Here is a 26,920-nt window from a genome sequence, read left to right as displayed (position 1 = left end):
AGTAGAGGGACGAGCCCCGCGACCACTGGAGCTTCCAGACCACCAGATTGAGCAGTAGGAGCGAGAGGAGGCGTGAGAGAGGGACTGCCGAGACAAGACCAGGAGGAACCAGCTCACTGGAGGAAGAGGAGGGTGATGAAGAGGAGAGGATGACAAGGTGGAGTAGGGGTAGAAGGAGCGATTGGAGATGGAGACAGAAGGCAGAGGAAGAGAAAAGAAGAAGAAGCTGAGTAAGAGAAGATGGAAGAGGAGAAAGGGAAAGTGGATTAGGACAAAAGAAAAGAAACAGAATAAGGAGGAAAAGGAGGAGGAAGGGTGAGACAAAGGAAGGAAAAAAAGAGGAAAAGAAGTTAATAAGAAAGTAGAAAAGACAAATCTGACACAGACTACAGTCAGTACTGAGCAGCAGTGAGAAACAACAGACAGAAACCAGAGAAATGTTGGAGTTTCAGACAGGAAAAAAGATTTTAAAGCAAGAGGAGCAGCTCTGATGGTGCAGGACGTCTGAATCTAGATTTCAGTTTTTTTCACTGACACATGAAACATCTCGACACACTGTTTTTACTTTTAGAAGCATTTACAGATGGGCTGTTGGATAAAAATAAGAAACCCCCCCCCCCCCCAAAAACCAGCAACTGTCTCATCCAGAAGTGTGTGGATACTGACTGACACTGTCGAGCCTTTACAGTAACCAGGAAGGAAAGCTTTAGTGTTTGAGTGTGAGTGTGTGTGTGTGTGTACCTGGTATCTTCAGGCTGAGGTCACACACGCTGCCCACGCTGGCAACAGATGCTGCCTTCTGTCGTCGGGTGATGCTCTCCCGAATACGACCCTCTCCTGTCACCCGCACCGTGAATGGACTTCCTGTTGACAAATACAGACACCTTAAATTATTTGTGTGTAAAGACTTACAGTATAACTAACATCAACATCCAGTGAATACACACACTGATCATCCATTTCAGTACTGTACTTGTTACATTTTCAGCATTAGCATGTTAGCAATGTTACAGTCGTTTGCATTCAGCTCAAAGCACCATTGTGCCAAAATACATCCTCACAGAGGTATTAGCGTAGCTGTAGACTCTACAGAGTAGGCTGCAACAGATTGTTAGTTTTTACCTGGGATGTGTTCTTCAGCGAAGCGTATCGAGACGATGTAGTTTCCTGGTTCGGTGGGACAGTAGGTGACTCCACATGTCCCATCCTCCAGGTCTTCTGTCTGGATGTCCACTTTACTGGGACCTTCGATGGACAGAGCCAGTCCACCATAACCTGCACACACACACAGTATATAAACAGAAATTACTTCCTTCTGTAGAGGAAGCATTGTTCCTGAATCTCAGATATTAACTTGTGACTCATTAAAAACAAACAAAAGCAGAGGTGGACAGAGTCCTCTGTACTGACCTGCTTCCTGTGTGTCGACCACAAAGCTGGCGTTGTTGAAGGTGGTGCCCTGGACGAGGCCGTCGCCGTGAGCTTTGACCCGGCTGGCGTCGCCGATCTCAGACTGGACGACCATGATGGTGATGGGACTGTTGGCGACATGACGCCCGTTCTTTAGGATGCTGACATGGTGCTCACCCACCTCCCTGGGGATGAAGGAGATACCTGGGAAGAGGAAGGAGGGAAGGAGGGAGGGAATGAAAGGTGGAGAGGTAGAGAGGGGGGAAGTGGGAAAAGTAAATGCGGGAGAAGCAAAGGATAGAGAGGGAGAACAGGCAAAGAAAATAAGAAGGAGGGTAGAAAGACAGGAAAAGGTGAGATAAGAAGTGAGACAGAATAGGGAAGCAAGGGAAGAAGAGGAGGAGAAAAGAAAATGAAAAGGTGAAGAGGTGGAAAGAATGGAGAGGAAACAAAGAATATGAAGGAGGTATAAGGAAAAGTAGGAAGAAGAGGATGGAAGTAGAGAGTGAGTAATGGGGAGAGAAAGAAAAAAGGAGGAATGAGGGAACAAGTAATAGGAAGGGGAGGGAGACGAAGAAATGAACGCAAGAGAAGGGTGAGAAGGAGTGTGAGGGGAAAGTGACAAGAAACAGATTTAAATCAACACAGATAAAATCACTTCAGAGCATGTTTGTGTGTGTGTGTGTGTGTGTGTGTGTGTGTGTGTGTGTGTGTGTGTGTGTGTGTGTGTGTGTGTGTGTGTGTGTGTGTATTACCAATGTGGTTGTTTGCCAGCCTCTTCAGCAGGCATGGCTCGTCACGGCCGGACGGGGCCTTGATGCTGGCGGTCAGCACACTCAGATCCGTCTCATTAATGTCCAGAGAGAAATCTGCTGCTGAGCCCAGTTTGACCTGAGAGCGCCGCTGTTTGTCCTCTGAAACACACATGACACCGCTGTTAGCATGTAGCCAAATTCAGATATTTATATTATGCTATGAACTTTCACAAAAATCTGCCGTTTATTGAATTTCACCCCCTGCAGGCTGTAAAGACGACTTTTACAAGTTCATTTGATGGTAACTGATTCTTTTTTCCCCACATGGAAAACAACTAAGAAACACACAAAGGATTTCTTTTTTCTTTTGATTAATTACTACAATGTTACTTATTACAACATCAGGACAAATGTATGTGATAGACTGACCAATGATCTTGGCGGTGAAGGGGCTGCCGGCGATGTGCTCATCGTTGTATTTGACCAGGATGTTGTAATCTCCGGGCAGAACAGGCAGGTAACTGACGCTGCACGTCCCGTCCTTGTTATCCACACAGCTGATCTCCGCTTTGGACGGACCCTCGATGGCCAAGTCCAGACCACCTGGATGGACAGACACACACACACACACACACACACACACACACACACACACATACACATTGAATATATATCTGACACAGTATGCTCACACCAAATCTACCTGATGTTGCAACACACTGCTCTACATTTATATTGTTGTGACATTTAAGAATTAAGTTACAGCTATAATATCATCACCACAAACATTAGCACTAAAAATCCTGTTACTACAATTACAGTACTAACATTACAAAATAACAATTATTACAGCAACACTGCAAATATTACTCCCAGCTCATGCGTTCCTCTCCAGAATGATGCTCGTGAATGTACCGAAATTTGGCACCATCTGATTTGACGTTAACTAATATTAAAAGTACCGAAATGTCTTAATCTGCAGGACTTTGGGACAGTTTTCCTTAAAGTGACATCAGGCCAAAGTCTAATATTTAAAAACAATGTTAAATGTTTCATTAGCATTTTGTATTTGTGTATTATTGCCATCGAGGGACATCCAGGTATCCAAAGTCACAAATGTGTCTAAGCGGGTTTTAAGCCATGTATAGCATAGGACACCCTCCGTTTGATAAAGAAATAAATCCACACAAAAAAAGAGAAAATCTCCAGGAAGAACAACAAAGACAAGATCTGTCTTCTAGGACGGACAAACATGCAACAGATGTTGTATAAACAGTAATCAGAGTAGACAGCACAGGAACAATATGGAGAAACAGAATGACTATATTAAGTAAACAGAGAACATAACATATAATACAAAGTAAATATTAAGTGTAATGAGTTTGAGTTTGAGTTTCAGAGTGTAAAGAAAATGGTGAGATACCTTCACGAGCCCATGTGGGTTTTTGGTCTCACCAGCACAATCTGTCAGTCCTGTATTATATAACTTGGTGTTTTTCTGCCTGTGCAAACAATTAAACTAAAATGCGTTTGGAGTGAAGAATCAGAGAGAAAGCTGAGCAACTTCCAGCTGCCACCAGGTCTGATACATGTTTCTTTATGGGCAGAGAAAATTTCCAACCTTCAAATCTAATAAAAACTCAATACCTTAAATACCTTTAAAAACAAACTGTTTCCAAATGTTTAAACACGGCTGGTTTTTCTTTGTTCATGAAAACCATGCTGGTTCTGGCTGACTCTACAGATGACAACTCTGTCAGACAGCTGGTCTACACAATGTGTTCAATACTTTGGTTTCAAATACTTGCAAAGCTAACAACATTTCTATAAGCTTCAACTTCAATTTGTTTTTTGTAATTAGCAAATATTAGCATGTTAAGTTGATGAAGTTAGCATGTTAGTATGTCTTTGTGAGAAATTTAGCATTTAGCTTAAAATCATTGTAGCTGTAGACTTTTCTTGTTTATTCTCCTTTGTCTAAAGCTTTAAAAGTATTAATTTAGTAATGGTTGTAGTGTTGGATGCCACAAATATGCCCCATTCTACCATTACTACTACAAATACTAAACTGTAAGGTCTGTTACAACCCAAAACACCTCATATTGACTACCAGCTCCTCCTCTCGTACCTTCAGAGGCGTCCTCTGTGAAGACGGTGAATGTGGCCGTCTTCTTGGCGACTCCGTAACTCAGACCAGGACCGTAAGCTGTGACGTTGGGGCTACTGGTGTGGTTCACATAGAACTGAAGGGGAGACTCTGTAACACATAAAAACAGGTCATCAATATGAGTGCAAAAAAAATGGGATAAAAAGGAGGAGGAAAAATATCACCTAGAGGCTACAGTGTTCATTACACCCACACAGGAAACATCAAGGAGTAATAACATCTTATTTCTTGTGCAGAAGTAAACATTATGGGATTATGACTCTACTAGAGGAAACTTAATGATGCCATTTCTGCTGCCTTCACGAATAATTCAGGTGTAAATAAAGCTGAGGTCTGTTGTGATCTTTGGTGTAGCTGCTTCGTCAGCTCTCACCTGAAGAAATGACTCCATCACAAAACTGGATCTAAAACACATAAAACCTCCTGATGTTTCAGCTCTGTGGAGCAAAAACCTTTTGACTCAGGTTTCACAAGAGTAGACGCACACATACACACAGAGTAGTGTTTCCATCTCTCTTCAGAGGACATTAAACTGACTTACATTCATTTCCTGCAGACTTAAAGACCTACCCTAAACATAAGCCGAGCCTTCAGCCAAAAATGTTTAGATTTACATTACGGGGATTTGCTTTTTGTTCCCAAAAGGAAGATGAGACCCCGTAATGTTACTGTGTAAACAGGTTTGTCCTCACAACATAAGTAATATCCGGTACACACACACACACACACACACACACACACACACACACACACACACAGATTCTCAGGCTGTGATGTCATCTGTGGTTGGTGGTTAATGGTTTTCTCCTCCTGGCTGAAAAAGACAAACAGATGCATGACACACACACACACACACACACACTCACACTCACACTCACACTCACACTCCTAATTACAAACATGCATATATCTCATCACACATTTCTTATATAGCCGAGATACAGTACTAATCTTCCTTACACACACACACACACACACACACACACACACAACCCCCCCAACACCACACACACACCTCTCCATGTTTCATCTCGACTCTGATGTCAGAGTCCAAACATCCTGACAGCAGATTGATGTCTGAGAGAGAAACAGGCTGCAGTTCCACATGTGGACACCAGATGTCTCTGCTCCACCTTTCTAACCCATATGTGAAGTGTAAGTGTGTAAGTGTGAGTGTGTGAGTGTGTGAGTGTGTGCTGACCTGGGATGTGTGTGCCGTTGTATTTGATGTGCATCTCGTGCAGGCCGGCCTCAGTGGGCGAGTACTGCACTGTGACCGTCCCATCCAGGTTGTCTGTGATCAGCGGCTGAGCTGATTTACCTGAAGGCATCAGGACCTCACCTGAGAGCGTTAAAGAGACAAGTTTGTTGTTTTTTCTCATGTTTTCCTTGTGTTTCCTTCCTTATTTCTGTTATTATCCATTTATGAGCTAAAATGTAATCTATAAAGAATAACAATGTTTCAGTTTTAAACACTTGGAGAATGTGGACTACTTGGTTGGTTTGGCAAATGTACAGCCTTGTTCAGACATGGACGACTGGTTTCACCTGTCTGTAACGTGATAACATGTTCATTATATCAATATTTGTTATGGCTTCATGCGGAAATTACACAACCAACACAGAAATATAACCGGTCAGACCTGGTGAGGATACCATGGGCTTGTGACCCGGGCAGAAACCAACATTTAAAATAAAATTACCATCACATCTTTGTAATGAGGTGCATGTCTAAGACCTCCAACAAAGAGCAGCTACTTTCCTAAAGATTTTAAATAGCAGCGTGCAGGACAGTCTTCACACAGGGGGGTGTGCTAAGAATCACCGACTTAAACACTTTGCATTTCTGAATCAGTATTCAATTCACCAGTCCCTCTCTCACCGGTGATTTCTCCCTTCCTGAAGGAGAAGGGTATCACCATGTCGAACGGTCTGAAGCCGCTTCCATTGACGCCGTTGCCTCTGTTGTAGTTGTCTGTTGTCACCTGGAGAAAGACAGACAGACAGAGTTTAACGTGTCATTCAAACGCTAAAAACAACTGTCCTTCTCAACGACCTGAATTATAAACATGCACCGGGCAGCTGCATCCAAGCCCCGCCAGCACACGGGCATCCTGGGAAGTGTAGTGCGATGGAGCAGCAAGGAGAAAGAGGATGATTAGGTGACTTTGTGATGCAGCCACAGCGATGAAGAGTGCACCGACGAGAGAGGAGAGAGAGGGAGAGGGAGAGGGATAGAGGCCACCACAACAAATCTCTGGAGGAAAACGCCCCTCAGACCCCCACATAACCATAGCAACACCTTCTGCAACATGGTTTATTTATGTTACGTTGTTAGATTGTTTGCTGCAATCCCATTGGCTGAGGCAAAAAGAGAAGCGATGGACATGGAGGAGGCAAAGCGGCGGAGGAAGTATATTTTAGAACGGAGAGAGGGCGGGGAGGGGAGGGGGATCAAGGGTTCAACCCGCAGCCATTCACCTGCAAGAGAGGCGGCCTGTGTGTGTGTGTGTGTGTGTGTGTGTGTGTGTGTGTGTGTGTGTGTGTGTTTAGTGCCTCAGTGTGTATGTTGTCGCTATTGATTTGTGTTTGCTTGGAGTTGCTTGTCTATTAAAGGGCCGTTTCAACCAAATCACAAAAACTTAAAAAGTGTGTGTTTGAGGTTGTCTGTATATATGAAATGATTGTGTGTGTGTGTATGAATGTGTGTATGCATGCGTGTGGTACCCAGGGCTGGAAGCCAGCTACGGGGGCAGCGGCTTGTTGCTGTAGAGACTTCTCTTGCATCACTGGTACCTCATCAGTAGCCTGAAGACACAACAGTAAGGGTTAACATCTGACGTCACACACACCTATCCACTCCCAAGTTGTTTACACACACACACACACACACACACACACACACACACTATCTATATTAAAGTCCACCACATATCATTAGGTTTGGTTTGTAAGTAGAAATTAAAACCTCCCAAACAGCGAGTCTACACCGGAGCTGACATGTTCGCTGACAGTATTTTGGTCATGGCCAAAAAGTTTTAGCTACACTTTTTTAATACTGCCATTTAATTGTGGGTTCAAAATCTGTACATACATGATAAAGTACAAATAAATAAACTGTTTAATATGTAGTTTAATCTCTCCCCATATATAACTACTTGGATTCTGGATTAAAGACGATCCCCTACTCTTTACAAAATTTAAACTTCAATAAAAATATGATGTCTTATTTGCTAGTGTTGATGCATGTCTAAAAAAATTACCCAAAAAAGCCACAAATTTATAACATCAGTCCTGCAGATCACCATATTCTCGTTACTGCACCTGGACTTCTTCCTCTGGTTTGTATGACACGTCTTTTGTGCTACAGGTGTCACATGACACAATAATACATGATGGATAATAAAAGCACAGCGCCGGTGCAGACAGCTGTATTTGTTAAACTTGAAATGTATCTGTTCCATCAGATACATGAGATAGAAAACTGAATAAGAGAAAGACCCAAACACAAACACACACAAACACACACAGCTTAACAGACAGATGGGAAGCACAATTTTAACATTCAAAAGTGGACAACCACCACTGCGCCCTCGTGGTTAAATCCTGGTCTGTAACCTAAAGGCATAAGGTCAAAATGTTAATAAATCAAACCACAGTCTCACTTAAAGCTGCATTAATTGATGTTTTGGCCACTTGGAGGCAAAAGAACATCACAACGTTGATGCAGTGGAGACAAACTGTACTTAAACTGCATTACTACAGTATTATAGTAACAAACATGAATGAATAATTAATGTCCAAGAAGTGTGATGTGTTTAAGTATTGACTGACCTGAAGAAAAATAAACAGTAAATCTAAAACATACAATTTTTGTAGTTAGGGAGTTGGCCCTTTATATACTGAATCCATTTTGGATCCCCAATAGGACTGAAATAAGCCCAAATAAAGTGCAATCTCCATCTGTCTCCATGTCTTTGGGATGCTCTTACCTTCAAAGCTGCCACAGATAACCACCTGTGCTTACACAAACCCATTTTGGATCCTAATCATAGTCTAATAAACCCCAGAACGAATATAATCCTGCATCCATCTCTCACCATGACTTTGAAGGGACTACGTGGGATGTTTTCTCCTCCGAAGCGGACGTAGATGACGTAGTTTCCGGGTGCCGGTGCTGTGTAGAAGATGTCAAAGGTGCCGTCCTCGTTCTCCATCACCTCGGCCTCCACCTCGCTGCCGTCGGGCTGAACCACGATGCAGCTCACCTTACCCTTCCCAGCAGCCTTAGCGTTCACCACCAGGCCCAGCTCCTCGCCAATGGCCACTGTGGGGCCAACACCAGGACCTAGGAGGAGAAACATGTACTTGGTTTTATTTATTATATTTAAATAAAATTAAAAGGTATTTTTGAATGTTTGGATTTTTATATTTGAAACATATTTTTTGAGTGGTGACAGACCGGTTACGGTGCACTTGCTGGCGTCTCCGGTTGCTGTGGCACGGACTCTGTAAGGTGATGCAGGGATGTCATCACCGCCGTACTTTATGACGATGGTGTACCGGCCAGCCCGGTCGGGGATGTAAGACACCCGGTATGTACCGTCGCCGTTGTCATGGATAGTAGGGTGCTTAGGTTTACCGTCCTGGTCCTGAGGTGGAAGAAGAAAGAGAAACGAAGATGGAGGACTGATCGTTTCAGGGTGATGTGTTCTTTCATGTGTGTGTGAGTATGTGTGTGTGACTGACGGTGATGAGCACGCTCAGTTGGCCATGGCCAGCATCCTTGGCATCGATGTTGAACTCTACAGGGAAGCTGGCGGGGACGCCGTTGGTCAACCCGGGGCCGCTGGCTCGCACCTTACTGGCATCGTGAGTTGGCAGAACCCGAAACTTGAAGGGACTAAAAAGACAGATGCCGTTAGTACCATCGCTGATCCATGAGGACAACAAATACTCTGATTCAAATCTAATTTTTGAACTGCTCTGTACCTGCGGGGGATGTCCTCCTCTGCATACTTGACGGCCACAGAGTACGGTCCCTCCACAGACGGCGTGTAGGACACCGTGTGAGTGCCGTCCCCATTGTCCGTAACTTCCACCGGCTCTGCCATGCCTTTGGGAGCAGTGACAGCCACAGCCAGCGGGGCAACGCCTGCTTTCCTGCAGTCCACTGTGAAGGATTGTGGGATATTGGCTCTGACCCCTGACCCCACACCTGGACCAGAAACCTTGACCTTACTGGAGTCGACTATGTCCTTCACTGGGACCTTGAATGGACTTCCTAGAAAGACCAACAAAAGGAAATGTTGCTTTAAGTCACAAAACTAAGCTATTAATATTTTTAATTGACACAAGCCTTCCTAAGGTGGATATCGCTATTAAAATTAAGATTTGGGGGAAAAATAATTGATTCCAATGCAGAGATATATTGTTTCAAACACACTTGAGTCAATCTCAATTTCTTAATATAAATGGGCGTCAAGCATATACAGTATATATCATGGCAATCAAGGTAATTTTAAATAACTTGTTCCCAAAAGACAAATAAATCTTACAAGATTCATATCTTCGCGCCATATAACAAGATCTCATGTTTTACTCCTCTCTTCAGAGTTTGTGGCCTCCATACATTGTCGTCTTTACCTATTTACACTGTTATTCATCGCCCAATGCAGGAAAATATTGTCCCAAATTCATCATTCAAATCAGCTTTAGCATCATTGACCTCTGATTCTTAAATTCTTTACTTTGCTCTAATAAGTGGTTATACTAATTGAAACAGCTCTATAAAGTTCATTGTGGCGTTAGACTCTTTGTAAGTTTGATCTAGTTAACAACGTTTTTGGATAATGTGGTTTCTGCATCCTGAAGCTTTCTGCATCACCAGCAGAGTTACAAACCAACAGCTGTCTATGAAAGGTGTTAAACAAGGAAACACGCTGAGCTCTTCCTGAATAAAGTCAATTAAACTGAGCTGCGGCTTTTCAACTTCAGCCAGTAACTTAAACAACATCTTTAAAGCGTTAAACTCAAACACTCGGCACATCTTTTATCAGCCAATAACATCAACGTCTTTTTAAATGTGCACTGAAAAACATTATCCACATCTTTAAGATCAGCGGTCGTTTATAGACGGAAACGAGAGCAACGCCAGCACAAAGCCTTATGAGGGAACAGATATAAACAGTATGTGAGCTCTCAGCAGATCTTGGTAAATTTTTATTTGCTGATTTTCTCATACAGACGAGAATTCAAAAGCTCCATAAAAAGGTTAAAAAGAAGATCTAATCTCACCTGGGATGTGCTCTCCTCCGTAGGTGATGTTGACGTCATAGAGGCCGGGGGTGTAGGGAATGTACTCCACACTGCAGCTTCCATCTTTGTTGTCTTTGCAAGACATCTTTGACTCTGACGGACCCTCCACAGTGATGCCAAGACCGCCAATACCAGCCCCTCTGGTAGTGGATCAAAAAAAACATGCAATCAGCAATAGTTCAAACCTCAAGTTAGAGACTTTAAAAAACAACAAAATGCTTCACAAACATTTTTACTATGAAATGGTATATTACCTGGTGATGATGTTGAAGTTGTTGGGCTTGTCGGTTAAGGCTGTTTCGAGCCCAGGGCCGGATGCCACCACCCTGCTGGGGTCACATCCCTCCGCCACAGAAACCTTGAACGGGCTCTTGGGAACCGGTGTGTCGTCGTACATAACCTGGACGCTGTGGACGCCTGAAATACACACCGAGACACACAGCACCCAGTTCATTACACACAGTCAGGAGTTGTAGATTTAAAGATTACAGGTTTAATATTAATTAAATATCTCAGTCCTGACTCTTCGTTACCATTCTCAAATGGAGTGTACTCCACATCGTAGGTCCCATCAGCCTTGTCGTTAATCACACAGTCTGTCAGCTCTCCAGACGGGTTCTTGACCTCCGCCCTCACGTGGTCTCCTCCTCGCCGGCTCAGAGGACGGGCGTCCACCGTGAATGCAGTGGTGGCTTCTCTGAAAACAGCTGGAGGGAAGAGAAGTGTCTGTTATAGCCTGGATCACATAAACATCTGCAGTTGTGAATCTGCTGCTGTGAAGAGAGAGTGTGAACCCAGATGGACCATACCTTGTCCCTCCACTCCAGGTCCAAACACTTTGACCTTCGAGGTGTCAACGGCAGGATCCACCATCACTTTAGCGGGGAAACCAGGGACAGTCTTGCCTCCGTACTTCAGCAGCAGGGTGTACATGCCAGCGGTCAGGGGGATGTAGGTCACTGTGTAGGTCCCGTCTTTGTTGTCAACCACCTCCGTCTTCGCTTTCACACCTGAAACACACGGTTTAGTTTTTACATTGAAGACCGCCTCTCTTATTTCTAAGACGTGAGTTTTTCTTCTTGAATTATTTAAGCAGAAGAAATGCTTTGCGCCTGCAGAAACACTCGACATGTCTTAGTGAAAGCTGAGAAACTTTGATCCCAATAACAGAAGTTTTATTCATAAAAGGAATTTTTTTGTCAGTTTTGTAGAATACGATACATGTTAGCATTAAACTTTTAGAGGACGATGTGGTTTCACTGTTGAGGCAGCCTTGGAAAATCCTCTTAACAGTGAACAGAATTAGCTTTTTGTCAATATTAATATATAGTTATGTAGTTAAGAACTAGAATTTTTAAAAAAAGGTCTATCATTGATTATTTCTTGCAGTGCGGCAGATAAATTCAAAACTTAGATGTTGAAATACGCTTTAACACACTAACAGTGAGAAATAACAGCACCTGCTTACAACTGTATAAGCTGCATTATAGTTAATATATTGGTTACAGGTGAATGAAAACAGTGTTGTTGTTACCGGTGGGACTGGACGAGGAGTCTGGAGCAGCCTCCAGGGTGAGTTGTCCCGATCCAGCTCGAGAACAGTCCACGTTCACTACACTGGTCTCTCCAACCTGCACACACACACACAACAAGCTGCATCAGACTTCAAACTTCATTCATTATTATATGTAAATCAGTGGAGCTGAGAAATGGGAGAAGTTGTAGTGTTGATTCTCAATTAAAAGAAAACTATGAATAATCTCCCTAATGTTCCTCATATCAGAAACACTGGAGTCTTTTAGACAATTTAACAATACTGTACTGAAGGTTTATGTTCTGGCCTTCAGTTTAAATTATTAAATTATTAATTTTTTTTTTTTTTTTTTTTTTTTTTTAGTGCTAGTTTGGTGTAGTGGGTAGTGGATGCCTCTAAATACTCATAAGCCTCAGAATCAGGGGATCAAATCAGAGGTCTAACAAATTCAGAAGCTTTGTTGTTGAAGATGGGAGCGAAACACGTCACCATAATAAATACATTGGTCCAGAATTGACCCAAAATTAAACTAATTATTAACCGCTCAATGTTTTCAGGTTTCTAGAGATTGCATCTTTAGATTCAGGCCTGTATCATATCTCACGGCTCTCACCTTGGCTTTCTTCAGGCCTGACCCCGACGCCACCACCTTGGAGGGGTCAAAGGGCATCTGGATGTCGGCTCTGAACGGTGAGCCGGGGATGTGGACTTCCTCAAACAGAATGTTAACCAGGTAGTCTCCGGGCTCGGTGGGCAGGTAAGAGACAGAGCAGGTCCCGTCGCCGTTGTCCGAACACTCGATCTTGGCCTCGGTCGGGCCCTCCACCGTCAGCCCCAGACCTCCAGTCCCGGCACCTTTGGTGTCGATGGTGAACTCTGCTGGGTCGCCGACCAAACCTCCCTTCAAACCTGGACCGAACGCCTTCACCTGGAAGGAGGAAACCAGAGGAGCTGATAACGGTGCCATGCAGCCGCTTTTACAGTTACATTTTAAGCTTTGACATTTTCTGTTGCTGTATTATTTTCATTATTTAGTATTTAGGTGTATCTCATTGACCTCCTACTGAAGAATGTGTTGTCCTTTTTATTATTTAAGTTTATTAAATTGATCAGAATTTTTTTTGCACATTATACAAGTAATTTTTGATTCATACAATGTAGCTTTTTAGCCTTTTTGATTTCCTGCTGACTAGAGCTTTTTCTTTTTTAATGCTACATATTCTGATTAAACATTTTATGTATGTATCATAATATAGTATAGTATAATTACTGAGATAAAACAAAATAAATAAACTTTAAGGAAAAGAATAGAAACAAAGTCTTTCTCTTTAAAATGGGGATCAGATGCTGACGTTACCTTGCTGGGGTCTGGAGGCAGCTGGGCCTCCACAGGGAAGGGGCTCCCAGGGACTGGGTGTCCATCATAGGTCACATTGACAGCGTACACACCCTCCTGTGTGGGCGTGTAACGGACCGTACTGACATCTGCTTTACCGGGCTGAGGCTGCACTTTACAAGGTACCGCCCGCTGGCTGGGATTCAGCTAGTAAGACACAAGCACACACACAGTGAGGAACGTTTTAACTCCCAAGATTGAAGACCACACCACAGTCTGTGTTTTAAAGTATAAATCTGGTGATATTCTATAAAAAGATAAGAAAAGAGATTTTAAAACGTGTCTTAATTGCACCTTGAATGTCTCATAGTCAAATCACACAAATAATGAAAAAATCAGGGTGTTCCTAGATGGGCTTATTGACTATCGCTAACTAAATAATCTATTATAAAAGAAAAACAAAGTCACATTGTTAAAATAATTTAGAATAATGCTCTAATGAAGAAATTTCAACCCAATGAGAATGGCAGTTTCAGACATTTAGATCACTGTATCTGTTTAAAAGTTGACATCTGGCTGACAGATGTTTGGAAAGATGAGGATTACAAGATTGTCTGTTTGAGTAAGAGTGAATCTGAGGGTGAGAGACCTGAAATGATCTTTATATATATACACACACACACAGACACACAGACACACACACACACACACACACACACACACACACACACACAGACATCTCCATAAATTGTATCTCATAATAAAAGTACATATTTGGAAATGTTAAACTCATGAATTGTGAGAAGCTGAGTTTCTTGGAACAAAGGAGCCACAGGGGAGCAAAGACATGAGTGGGTTGCAGTTCTGATGTGTTTGAAGCTTATTGGAAACTAAGTGAAAAACTGAGGAACTAACGACTCCATCTCAGACACTCACCACTGACACCTCCAGTTGCCCCTGACCTCCTGCTCCCTTGGTGTTCACCACAAACTCTTGTTCCTGGTTGACTTCCACTCCTGAAAGATAATCATCAGTTTAAAAACAATGAGGGAACCACTCTTTTAAAAATCAGTTTGGAGGTCTCGATCAACACTGTTTCATGCATGTTCTCTCTGGAAGTAGAGAAAGACTGATTTCTTACTTCCTTCCAGGTTGTCAACGGTGATTTTGTCGAGGTCCAGCGGAGCAGCGACACCGACTGTGAAGGGGCTCTTGGCGATAGCATCTCCTCCAAACGTCACCACTATCGTCATCTCCCCCTGCAGACACATGCAACAAGTAGACTCAACGCTTCAGCAGTTACTCCCATTCAAAAGCAGTCAGTAAGAACTAAGGAGGCGACGCACGGTTCTTATTGACTTTTGTTGTAACGTGAGACGGGTTGTGCGGCTTTGCTTTCTTTTCTATTTTGATTTCGAGCCAATGGTGACTGCAAACAGCTTTCACTGGCTCTGTTATTTCTGGTCTGTCACCATGACTGACTGCGGACAATTTGGGAACAAATAATGTAATTTTGCGCTGATCAAAGCCACAAATCACAAAAACGTGTGCATTCGTGTTACATGAGCGTATATCTGACATTAATTATGTGCATGTTACACTAATTTCATGCACCTGTCATTCATGTTTGCACATTTGATATACATGAATGATGCAGTTTGCATTGAAGGTGTGTATTATAAACACTTAAACACATTTGACATACCTGTTGTGCAGGTGTGTATTTGACAGTATGAGAGTAGTCGTAGTTGTCGATGATGTCAAAGTCTTTGACCGGAGAGGAGAAGGTGACATCCAACGGTGCTTTACCGGCTCCTTTAGTCAACACTGTGAAATGAGTCGGCTTACCGCTCTCTACACCTACAAAGGGAGAGAAAGAGAACAAAAGGAAAGGTGAAGTCAAGAAGATGCATGTACTTTAATAGTTTGAGGAGAATAGAAACAAACAAAAATGTGTCATTGTTTAATCTTCATTGCATGTGTGTCTTACCATTTCGAGCCAGTCCAGGACCATCCGCTTTCACCTTCGATGCATCATGAGAAGGTTCGACTTTGATGTTGAAGGGGCTCTGTGGCACTTCCTGCAGGAAAACAGTAACAGAAATTGAACAGAATTAACTTTTAACTACCACAACACATTTTAATCATTGTTGTCCAGGTGTGTGTGTGTGTGTGTGTGTGTGTGTGTGTGTGTGTGTGTGTGTACCTTGTCAGTGAACAGGACTTTAACGGTGAGTCTTCCAGCAGCAGGAGGTATGTATTTAACTGTGAACGTATCATTGGCGTTGGGGATGATGTCAAAGTCCACGTCGGCCTCTTTGTCACTGGCCATGTTGGGCTCACACTTAATGCCCACGCTGACGTCACCTGAGACACACACACAGTAGAGTTGGAGCAAAATGTAAAACAGATTGTCCAGAGAGCAGGTGGACTACTATATCTTGTACAGATGGATTTATTCTTTCAGCCTCTACTGTTATAACAAGATGTCTGAGAAACTAGACCCATGTTGGGGTCAGCTGGTTTCTTCTTTCCTTCCTTCCCTCCTTCCTCAATTCCTCCTTTCTGTCCTCTCTTTCTTTCCTTCCTTCCTTCCTTCCTTCCTCCCTACCTCTTTTCCTTCCTTCCTCGTCCCTCCTTCTTCCTCCCTCCTTTCCTTCCTTCTTCCTTCCTCCCTCCTTTCCTTCCTTCTTCCTCCCTCCCTCCCTACCTCCCTACCTCCCTCCCTCCCTTCCTTCTTTCCTTCCTTGACTCAAGGACAACAGGAGGGTTAAAAAACAACCACAGTGGATCAAAGTGCTGTACAGAATAATAAATAAAAGACATAACAGCTACCATGAGGCATAAAATACATATAAAATACAAATAAAAGACATAAAACATGAGTAAGAATAACAGTAATACAATAATTGAATAAATAATTGAATTTTACCCCTTTAGTGTCACTGACTGCCACAAGGGGGTGCTAGACTCTCCTTGTTTACCCTTGCTCACTCATTTCATTAACCCATATCAGCAACACATTGCCCCATGGATGCTTGAGTATATTGTTTCAGTCTCTGATGTAAACAGTCTCAACTATGCAGCACTCAGCATTCCTTACTGAGCTGTCAATCACAGCAGAGGAATTCAGAGTATGAAAGAAACAATGAATGGTGAAGATTGTTCAAATGATATCTGCAAACTGACAAGTCCAGTCATTTCAGAAACAGATACTAAGTGCTGCAGGTGGCTCTGAAAAAAATGTGTAGATTGAAGAATGACAATGGATTCCAATAGAGACCGAGAGACAACACAAAAAACAAAAATAGAAATGAATGAGCAATGGTTTACCTATCTGTATGTATAAACTAACTTTCATATCTCAATGAGACTACCCTGTTTAAACAAAGGATTAAATACATAAAAACAAAAATGTCCACAGAAACTTCTCAGACAACTACATATTCCCACCATTGATTCATAGATTCACATTATGTTTGCCAATAAAACTGCTGAATACACTGAGAACTGCTTCCCATACATGCTGAAGACTACCCATAACCCCTCCCCCCCACACACACACACACCGACTAACTAAGAATCATGTTGGTCACTTCTCTCCTATAAGGACATTATGGACATGTATGTGCACACTTTCTCTCCCAAACTGTACAAAGTTCTTTATGGTTTATCTCACTTTTCTTTCTTCTCTCCCTCTCTCTTTTTCTTTATTATTGTTTTATTTATCTATTTATTTTTTATTACTACTATTTTGTATGCTCATTTACTTAAAATGTAAAAGTCGGATGGCAGAGAAAAATGGTACTGCCTTTGCCTTTGTGACATGTACTGCCATACCTAAATAAAGAATTTTTAAAAAAAAAAATAAAACTGCTGAATAAGCCACTTTGTCCTGAGCTTTGAAGGCAAATGAAGTGTGTGTGGCTCTTGGTGTAAAGAGTGTGGTTATTGGGTTATTCTGCAGCAGTAATTTGAGAAGTTTGAATAGATGTCTTGCCACGAGAGTTGGGTATCAAATCCCAGCCATGTGTTTGGTTCTGAGAGACATGGGCCTTTACCCTTCACACCAGGCTTTAACCATCATTGATCTATTGTCACATGAATTAGATCAAACTGAAAGCTATTTGAAGCAGCAATCAGTGTAATGTTTTTCCCCTTTCACTCTAAATCAGGATTACAGCGGCAGACTTTAATAAGAAACGTCATTAATAGTAACAGTCAATATTTTTCCTATGTATAGATGTGCATTGTCAGACAGTGATGAATTATCGTTGACTCTGCAGCTCCTATCGGCTTTATGGAGCTTTGTAGTGAGTTTCAGCTCATTGTTTAGCTGTCTGGCTGCAACTTTACTGTTTCACTTCATTAAGTGCTCTCATAGTGTCATTTTTGGCAACAGCAGGCAGCGGTTTTCAGAGAAAGGGCTATAAAAAGCCACTGTACACTATCTGCTCAGCATCAAATATATACAAATATACACAAGTTAGCTGTCGACAAGTTGGTGAAGTATTTAGCAGCTAAAGAGCCAGATATTTCCGTCAAGAGTTGATAGAGAGCAAAAACAGAACTAAAAGAGAGTGATTATTGGACTTGTTTTAACCAAGTGGACAGAAACATGACTCCAAATGAATGATAATGTTGCTCTGTAACTGTCAGATGTGGAAATAAGCAAGTTCAACAAGTTCAACATATCAACTCAAAATGTGATGATATGTCAGTGTTGAGTTAACAACTTGTTGCTGCTGCTGCTGCTGCCAAGTGGCCAAAAAATAAATAAATTAATGCAAGTTTACAATAAAGAAAAAGCAGTTTAAGTTCTCTTTATGTTGAGGATGTTTTAGAGAGTTTTGTAAAATATCTAAAGTCACCAAAGAAAGCAGAACATGTACGTAACTGTTACCTTCCTTGATTTGGTACTACCTCCTGAGGGATGCTGGGGAGGTAGTGGAAAAGGTTTAACATGTAAGCCAGTAAAAAGCACTTCTTGACCCATTACAAGGCCCATTATTTTAACCAAGTGGACAGAAACATGACTCCAAATGAATGATAATGTTGCTCTGTAGCTGTCAGATGTGGAAATAAGCAAGTTCAACAAGTTCAACATATCAACTCAAAAGGTGATGATATGTCAGTGTTGAGTTCACAACTGGTTTCCGCTGCCTCCAAGTGGCCAAAAAAATCAATTAATGCAAGTTTACAATAAAGAAAAAGCAGTTTAAGTTCTCTTTATGTTGAGGATGTTTTAGAGGGTTTTGTAAAATATGTAAAGTCACCAAAGAAAGCAGAACATTTACGTAACTGTTACCTTCCTTGATTTGGTACTACCTCCTGAGGGATGCTGGGGGGGTAGTGGAAAAGGTCTAACATGTAAAGCCAGTAAAAAGCACTTCTTGACCCATTACAAGGCCAGTATAGACATTAAACAGAGAGTTTTATGTAGCTACAGTGCTGTGAATTCTGGATGACTGCCACATTTATTATCTGGGCATTAACACAGCTAAGACATGTCCGGTGTAGACAGTCAGGGGGAAATAGAGAGACACCGTCAGTAGCTGTGGGGCAAAGGGGGGGAGAGGGTGGGGTGGTGGGGGGGGGGGGGGGGGTTCTGTGTTTAAATGCTATTTTTTTGAAATATGTGACAGCCGCAAGCTGAAAAGGGACTAGTTAAATTTACTGTATTTTTGTACTCGGCGTGTGTAAAAACATGACGCAGTGTAATCTTGACAAAGAGTGTGGCGCTCTGTTCAGGAAGGTCAGAGTGATGAATTTCCTGTCAGGATGTTTCTGGCTTGAGATCATCGCCGAGACATACCAGGGAAAGGAGAGTGTGTGTGTGTATGTGTGTGTGTGAGCAGAATATATAAAATGAATGTTTGTCTGTACATAGCAGAGAGACAGCGGTGTGTAGAGTGTGTAGATGTCTTAAAGTGTGTAATGTCTTGTGTGTGTTACTCTGACACAGATGGAAACTGCTGTCACACCAAATAAAACTGTCTGTGGGGATTTACTGTCTTAATTATTACTGTGAGTGTGTGTGTGTGTGTGTGTGTGTGTGTGTGTGTGTGTGTGTGTGTGTGTGTGTGTGTGTGTGTGTGTTAGGGTTTTTTTTACCATCTCCAGCTCCTGAACAGTCCACGGTAAAGTGTGTGGGCTCGTTGGCCTTCAGGCCGGTTCTCTCCACACCAGGTCCGAACACCTTCACGTTGTTGGGGTGGCTTCCTTTACCGACATTCACCTACAAGCGGCGACAGGAAATGACATCACTTATTTTCATTAACAAAAGATTTTCCCCAACCACATCCTACAATGCTTAAAACAACACAGCAGTTAATCAGTTTTTTCTTATTGTTACAAGGAATGAAAACTCAGTATGGAGTGCAACAAGGCTCCGTATGAGATCCACTACTTTTTGGTCTTCATACTCTTATGTGCACACTCCACATTACTTAATACAACATTTCAACACATATAGAAACATATTGTAGTAAGCATCAGAATATCTCCTTTGAGTTGATTTCACTAAACTGTATCAATAAAGACAAAGGACAGCACTAGAGTTTAGGTAACAGTGGTAAAACTTTAAACAGATTGAACAATTATTACATGTTAATCTTCATGTCAGCTGCCATACAAAGTGCCTTTTGTAATTGAATCAGGGAGGACACAGACCTATAAGTATAAAGAATTGTATATACTGTATCTCTAGGAGCTTAGCTAATGACCAACATAAACCAGTAAGCAGTAAACCAGACTTGAGCGTGGTTTTTGAGCTGTAGTGCAGGACTTTTACATATAAATGAATGTCTGTTACATTAAAGCTCTTACAAAGTTCACACAATGATAATTAAACCTATCAACACCAGATACATCTCTTTGTATTTCACAGTATACAGAGTTTTTAAATCTGGGGCGCACCGATAGTGATGCATTTTATGTCAACCAACATTGATTGGTTTCCCCTCAAATTTGGCAGAGAAATGCTTGCCGACCTGACTGATCCCAACGGGTGCTCAGCCCTCGGGTTGGGCATGTTCAATGAACTGCAAGGCATATTGGGTATGCATGGCTAAAAGATGTTGTCAGATGTTTTATCAGGCGAGAATATAACCTTTATTCCTCTGATGCTTCTTGTTACAGCACCATCCTCTCTGCTACTGTCAACTTTCCCCCCCTGCGGTACTAATAAAAAGATTATTTATTATCTTGTTCAAAAACATGATGACACTTTTTTGCTGAAGTCAACAGTCGTCTCTCTTTAGTTTCCACTCCAACAAAGAGAATATGCTACGCTACTGTACGTTAGCTCATATTCTAGCTACAACTTGCTACAAGCTGCATTGAAAAACTGATAATTAAGTTCGAGTCCAAACTTGATCTCAGGAGGTAAAAAGCATCATGAGTTCAAAGATCTAGGAGCAAATCACATCTACTGTACAAATCTATCCAGCGATAAAGGTTTTGCAGCTAAAATATCATAATGCACAAAAACAACTGACACAGAAACACAAAATATATAAACACATATTTTTTGTGTTTTACAGTTATGCTAGGCAGCTATAAATAGCAGCAATAGGTAACTGTTTAAAAATGAGTCAAACAATCCTGTGTGGCGGTATCAGTATACAGATCTAAGATGCATTAATACATAAGCTCAATCTTCCACTGGTATTCTAGCATTTCCTTTTTTATTTGCTCAGCTGCAGCTACAGTATAAAATCATTATTTGTCACTTGGCACACACCCACACAGCTACAATGTTTTATGTAAACACGTACTGTAGTGATATTTAAGGTCGGTGCAATGTTTGTTTAGTCAACGGTCTCCTTCCTGTCTTCTTTCAAATGAAGTAACAAAGACTAATATTCTGAATAGAGAGAAAGTTTGAGAGAGTTTTAACTGTAAAGACTTCTGCATTTCTATTTTTGCCAAGCTTTAAAACGTGTTTCATTACTATTTCTATTTTAATACCATAATAAAAATTATATTATATCATAAAAATCCTCATTTCTGGTCGTTTCCAGGTAATAAAATTACACAGAAACTAATATGTAACATTCATCATCTATTAATCATTTTTGAAAAACTACCAAAATGATGATTAAGACATCATTAAGGTTGTAAAAGGCATCAAACTTCAAAGCAAATGAACCAAACAACACAGTAAAACATTTAAATGAATTTATTTTGAAACCAATTAAATATAAACCACTGAGGCTGGTTTAAATTATATAAATGACTCTGGATTTTAGTACAGCTGATGATTAATGTGAGTTTCAGTCAACATGCTGGTTACAGATTTAGATTTGGTTGTTCATTTGCTGCTCGACAAAAATGCAATCATTAGAAAAATAATTTATTCAATTAGCTTTTGTAAAACTAATTCAGGAGGTTTTGCTTTAAAGTTACGTAGTGATTTAACATTTTACACAAATCAAAAGTAAATAGATTCAAACGTTACAGAGAGAACTAGAAGCCAGTCTGCAAAGCTGCATCAACACTAAGCATTTATTTAACTTATAAAGATTAAAATCATCATTATGTTTATCAGCTGTCTTCCAGGTTTCATTTTAAAGTTAACCTTCCTGCCCGGGTCAAATTGACCCCGTCTATTTTGACTGTTCCTTCTTTCCTCCCTTCCTTCTTTCCTTCCTCCATCCCTCTTTCTTCCTTCCTTCCTTCTGTCCTTCCTTCCTCCCTCCTTCCTTCTCTTTCTTTCCTTCCTTCTTCCTTCCTCCCTTCCATCCTTCCTTCCTCCCTCCCTTCCATCTTACCTTCTTTCCTTCCTACCTTCCATCCTTCCATCTTACCTTCTTTCCTTCCTCCCTTCCATCCTTCCTCCCTTCCTTCCTCCCTTCCTTCCTCCCTTCCTCCCTCCCTTCCATCCTTCCTCCCTCCCTTCCATCCTTCCTCCCTCCCTTCCATCCTTCCTCCCTCCCTTGACTCGAGGACAACAGGAGGGTTAAAAAATGAAGGCAGAGGGTTCCCCCAAAGTTTTATCAGTCGACCTAACTGCCGTCCAATCTCACATCACCTTCACAAACAAACACTAACGATGACTCAAACATCCACAGATTAACGTATTAGAGATGTAGTAACTATCCCGAGTCACTGCACAAACTATCCAGAACATGCTAGCACAAGCCGGCTATTGTTTAGTTAAAGATCCAGTTTGTTGAATGCATTTGTTCCATTTACAGGCTGCAGATAATGCATCCGAGGAGCAGCTTAGTGCATATATTCACATATCAAGGTCAGCAAAGTTCAAAATTGACATTAAAGCTTTGGACAGATTTACTTTACCTCACTTAGTGAATCAAGTAATTGTTGCAATTTCACTGCGATTAAATGGTTTCGCTCTGAAATTTCACTTTAAGTAAGTGCTGGTAGAACTGAGCCTGTTTGGCTGCAAAGAACAATAAACTTTTGTCTAAACCTTTTTTTTTTTTTGCAACAGACGGAGGAGAGACGTGGGTGGTTTTCCTTATGGCCAAATCTGATTGTTAACTTTACAACATCTATCTCAATAAAGCACCAACATCACAGTAAAACCTTTGTTAGCAAAAGTAACAATCGATCATAATCATTCAAAACTGCAGTTATGTGTTGTTTTCCATCTATAAGTAACTAAGTGAGGTCGGCTCAGGTTTCCACCATGAACCTCTCTCCTCCTTCCACCCTGGCTTCTTTCCATTCCCATTTTTAATGAAAAGGTGTCTCTGCTGTACTGCATGTTCCTGGCCTGGCTCAGAGCTGGGTGTGACTGTTTACTCTCTAATCCATCTACTGTATCAACATTAAAGTTGCGGAAAGGAAAGGTGCAGTCGGTGCAGCTCACAACAAGCCTGCTGAATCATCACTATGACATCAGCCCTAAACCTGGAATAATACTTTAAGACATGTACAAACTTCCCAGGACCATCTGAAATGATGTGAGGACCAGTACAAATACTTCTGAACTTTTTAGAGAGTCAGAACAAGTACTTTAAAACTTTAATAGCTGAGGAAAGCCTGGACAATATAATAAAGCCAGATTTTAAGTTTCAGACAGTTTCAGTTTGATAATGTGTAATCCTCTTGAAATTGCGCTATAGAAAAAAACCCTTCAAAACTAAACTTTCATCTCCGTGTTATATATATTTTTGACTTTGTACCTCTGTCGTCTTATCAACACAAAAAGAGGAATGCCAACTCTCGAGGTCTGTCGACATGGTGATAAATTCCTGAGCAGCAGCACACAGACACATTGTCATAGATGACTAAGGAGCATTGTCAGTCTCACTCATGAGACTTGTTTACCCTGCAGGTGAAACTCTAACACCTTATAACTAACAGGGAGAAGGGAAGACAGCTGATAAACACATTCATAAAACCTCAACTACAAAAATCTTTTCTTCATTCAACAGAAATAAAATCTTCACAAGAAAATATTGATCATGTGCCGTTACCGTGACAACAGAATCTCACTGATCTGAACCTCTCATGCTCCCCAACTCAAGGTTAAATATAAAAATCTGCTATTTAACCAGAACATTCGGAGCCAATTTCTTTTTCCTTTTTTTTTTTTATGACAAGACCCAAATGTTTTACAGCTTTACAATCTCGTGTTACAAAGTCATCTCTGCCCAAACATGTTTGCATTCTCTGATTTATTCCGGTGTCAATGTTTCATGAGCTTTACCCAAAAGGGTGTAACACCTTGCAGGTTTAAGCCATCATCCAAAATCGAATTTAGTATCACTATTGCTCATTTTCTCCAGTTTCCGTCTCACTGTCAGGATTCAAGCCCTTTAAATCACTTTGCTTTGATCAGAGAAGTTCAGATGAGTGAAGTTCTGGTGTTAAAAGTGTTAAATAAAAAATACAAAAAGCAAAGTTTGTTACAGTGCATGATCAGTGGTTACAGTGCAGGGCGGGTTAGTGCATACTGCTGGTTAAATAATCTTCAGTAACAACATCAAACATACATTTAGTTATGAAATAGTTTAAAATGTATGATTAGTGAGGTTATAAAAAGGTTAATACATTGAACAGACAGGTTACAGTGAGGTTAATAAGGTGAATACATGCAAATAAAATAATCAAAATACAATAAAAGGTTGTTAAACATAAAAGTGTAACTGTGTTTCTGATCATATAAGTAGACAGTGGTGAGAGGCAGATATGCGTTACTAGGCAACAACAAAAACTTCATGGTGTTATTAAAAGGAGAGTGTTAGAGGATGGTTGGAAATGAATAAAAAATGGATAATTTATGTAAACATTTTTTTTTTCAGTTCAGAGATTTTAAGAAATTAGAAAAACACCAGAAACTAATATTTAGCTGTCAAGTGTCCGAGCTACTATTACTGCACCTAACCAACACAGACCTGAGCTTTGACTGATAACTGATGTTTCTGGATGTTTTTTAGGCAGTAGCTTTTTAACTAGCCAGCTAGCAATAGTAACATTCTTTACACATCTGACTAACAAGTAAAGGAGTATCTGGTAGAAAGTAATTAGGTGGAATCTGTACTGTTTTTGGCAAATGAGCCTACTGGTTATGTAGCAAGTAACAGTTTGTTAAATGTCAAGACAGGCTTGTCTTAAAAAAAGCACAGTCAATCTTGTCCAGCTCTGATCACCCACTTTTGGAGGAATTCATTCCCCTGCTATCTGGACGGAGATTTAGGCTATACCTCGAGCACGAACAAATAGGTTCAAATTTTCTTTTGTCCCACGTGCAATCAATACAGTTAACCTGTACAACCCCTAAAAACAACATTTCTTATTTTTATTTGGGTTGAGATTGTTCTTATCAAGTTTGGTTGTGTTGTATGTCACTGTTTATTTATCTATTTATGGTTGTTGTGTTAGTTGTTTTTTGTTACTGTCACTGTAAACCAAATTTCCCCTCGAGGGACAATAAAGCTCTGAACTGAACTGATGTAATAGTTATTGGAACATTTTGGGAAATAAATTGGCTTAGATGAGAAGATTTTAATCTTAAACTAGCAGGACACCATCCACACATCAAAACCTATAAATAACACCTTTGTATGTTGTTTTGTTTAAATCAGTACACAAACTATTTTTTGCAGTTTTAAAAAAAAGGAAAGTTATTTGCTGGAACTATTTCTTGACAAACAGCAGCATACTGTATCCCTCCGCCCAACACTTCTGTGCAGAGTCTCCTGCTGAAGTCTGGGTTTCTAGATACAGTCTTTGTACAAGCATGACCAGAGACTTCAGGTTTTTTTTGTTGTTGCTGTAATCAGTTGACTTCATTGATTTATTTTGTGCAACTAAACTAAAAGCTGAACCTCTCCTCGGTATATGTAGTGATGATAATGAGAGGCTTCTTGCTTTTAATGCCTGCATCGGTATGTTTTGACTGGACTGTCTCAAACTCGACTAAAGGCTCTGATTTAACCATCGTGGCGCTTTTTGCCTTAACCAGACCCTCAGATTTGGGAGGAATATCACTTCCTGTTGTAACAGGGAGCTGTGATTGGCTGCTTACCCTGAAGGGGCTGTTGGCGATGCTGACTCCTCCCCAGGCGACGGCCACAGTGTGTTTGAGAGGCGAGTTGGGCGTGTAGGAGCAGGAGTAGAGCCCGTTACCTTTACTCCTCGCCTTCACCTCTACAGGAAGTCCCTCTGCGTCCTGACAGGAAGACGAGACAGTTTAAGCTACAAGTGTGTCATGAAATCAGACTCTCAGGCTGTGTTCGAAACCGCATACTACATACTTCTATACTACATACTTCTATACTACATACTAAAGGACCAGATAGTAAGCAGACCATTCACATTGTAGTAAACTACACGATAACCCACAATGCATTTGGTTCCTACCCGAGCTGAAATCATCAGGCTGAAGCAAATTTTATTTTAGCTCTAACTCTGTAAATATACCACTTTATCCACATTTCTAACCTTTTTAGGTGAGAAAGTAGCCCTTTAGATCCACAATGTGACGCTAATTTGTCCAAATAACATCTGCTTAAAGTTTTGTTCCTGAGAAGTCAGAGCTCGCCGTAGCAAGTAACGCACTTCCGGTCATTTTCACAAAATAAAAACACCTGTTGCCTTTTATTATTAAGAAAACCATAACGATAGAATTGGTGCTTTTATTTTGAAAACAGGAAGTGAACATACCCTCGCTGTAGCTAACATGAAACCACAGAGGTGGTGATCTGTGACTTTTGTATTTTGGGGGTTTTTCAGAAGTTGCGTTGCATCTTGGGTAATTTGAGTGTGAGTAGTCAGCTCTTGATGCATACTCTGCATTTCTGGAGAATCTAGTAAACCATCCGGGAACTTCTCACATACTCTAAATCACATACTACGCAGTTGAAACACACTACATACTTCAAATGACGTCAGAGTTAGTACGAGTAGTAGGAAAGTATGCGGTT

The 26,920-nt window shown here is 41.1% G+C and overlaps 1 protein-coding gene across 1 annotated transcript in view; it reads right to left on the bottom strand.

Annotated features, from left to right (window-relative positions):
* Positions 1–26,920, bottom strand: part of LOC128355191 (filamin-B) — an 85,436-nt gene that overhangs the window by 7,129 nt on the left and 51,387 nt on the right. The window contains exons 16-42 of the mRNA XM_053315431.1: positions 26,023–26,166; positions 19,635–19,758; positions 15,727–15,887; positions 15,511–15,601; positions 15,226–15,380; positions 14,662–14,779; positions 14,457–14,536; positions 13,542–13,727; positions 12,798–13,112; positions 12,185–12,281; positions 11,460–11,660; positions 11,184–11,357; positions 10,905–11,067; positions 10,630–10,790; positions 9,325–9,616; positions 9,082–9,235; positions 8,795–8,984; positions 8,433–8,680; positions 7,060–7,140; positions 6,215–6,317; positions 5,534–5,674; positions 4,294–4,422; positions 2,595–2,768; positions 2,166–2,324; positions 1,411–1,614; positions 1,123–1,275; positions 742–864 (exon numbers count right to left, since the gene is read on the bottom strand). Of these exons, the coding sequence (XP_053171406.1) occupies positions 742–864; positions 1,123–1,275; positions 1,411–1,614; positions 2,166–2,324; positions 2,595–2,768; positions 4,294–4,422; positions 5,534–5,674; positions 6,215–6,317; positions 7,060–7,140; positions 8,433–8,680; positions 8,795–8,984; positions 9,082–9,235; positions 9,325–9,616; positions 10,630–10,790; positions 10,905–11,067; positions 11,184–11,357; positions 11,460–11,660; positions 12,185–12,281; positions 12,798–13,112; positions 13,542–13,727; positions 14,457–14,536; positions 14,662–14,779; positions 15,226–15,380; positions 15,511–15,601; positions 15,727–15,887; positions 19,635–19,758; positions 26,023–26,166 (4,321 nt within the window). The remainder of the gene's footprint in view (positions 1–741; positions 865–1,122; positions 1,276–1,410; positions 1,615–2,165; positions 2,325–2,594; positions 2,769–4,293; positions 4,423–5,533; positions 5,675–6,214; positions 6,318–7,059; positions 7,141–8,432; positions 8,681–8,794; positions 8,985–9,081; positions 9,236–9,324; positions 9,617–10,629; positions 10,791–10,904; positions 11,068–11,183; positions 11,358–11,459; positions 11,661–12,184; positions 12,282–12,797; positions 13,113–13,541; positions 13,728–14,456; positions 14,537–14,661; positions 14,780–15,225; positions 15,381–15,510; positions 15,602–15,726; positions 15,888–19,634; positions 19,759–26,022; positions 26,167–26,920) is intronic.

This window comes from Scomber japonicus, chromosome 3 (assembly GCF_027409825.1).
Source record: "Scomber japonicus isolate fScoJap1 chromosome 3, fScoJap1.pri, whole genome shotgun sequence".
Classification (NCBI taxonomy): domain Eukaryota; kingdom Metazoa; phylum Chordata; class Actinopteri; order Scombriformes; family Scombridae; genus Scomber; species Scomber japonicus.
The sequence above is the reverse complement of the archived record's forward strand: the minus strand, read 5'-3'. Positions and strand labels throughout refer to the sequence as shown.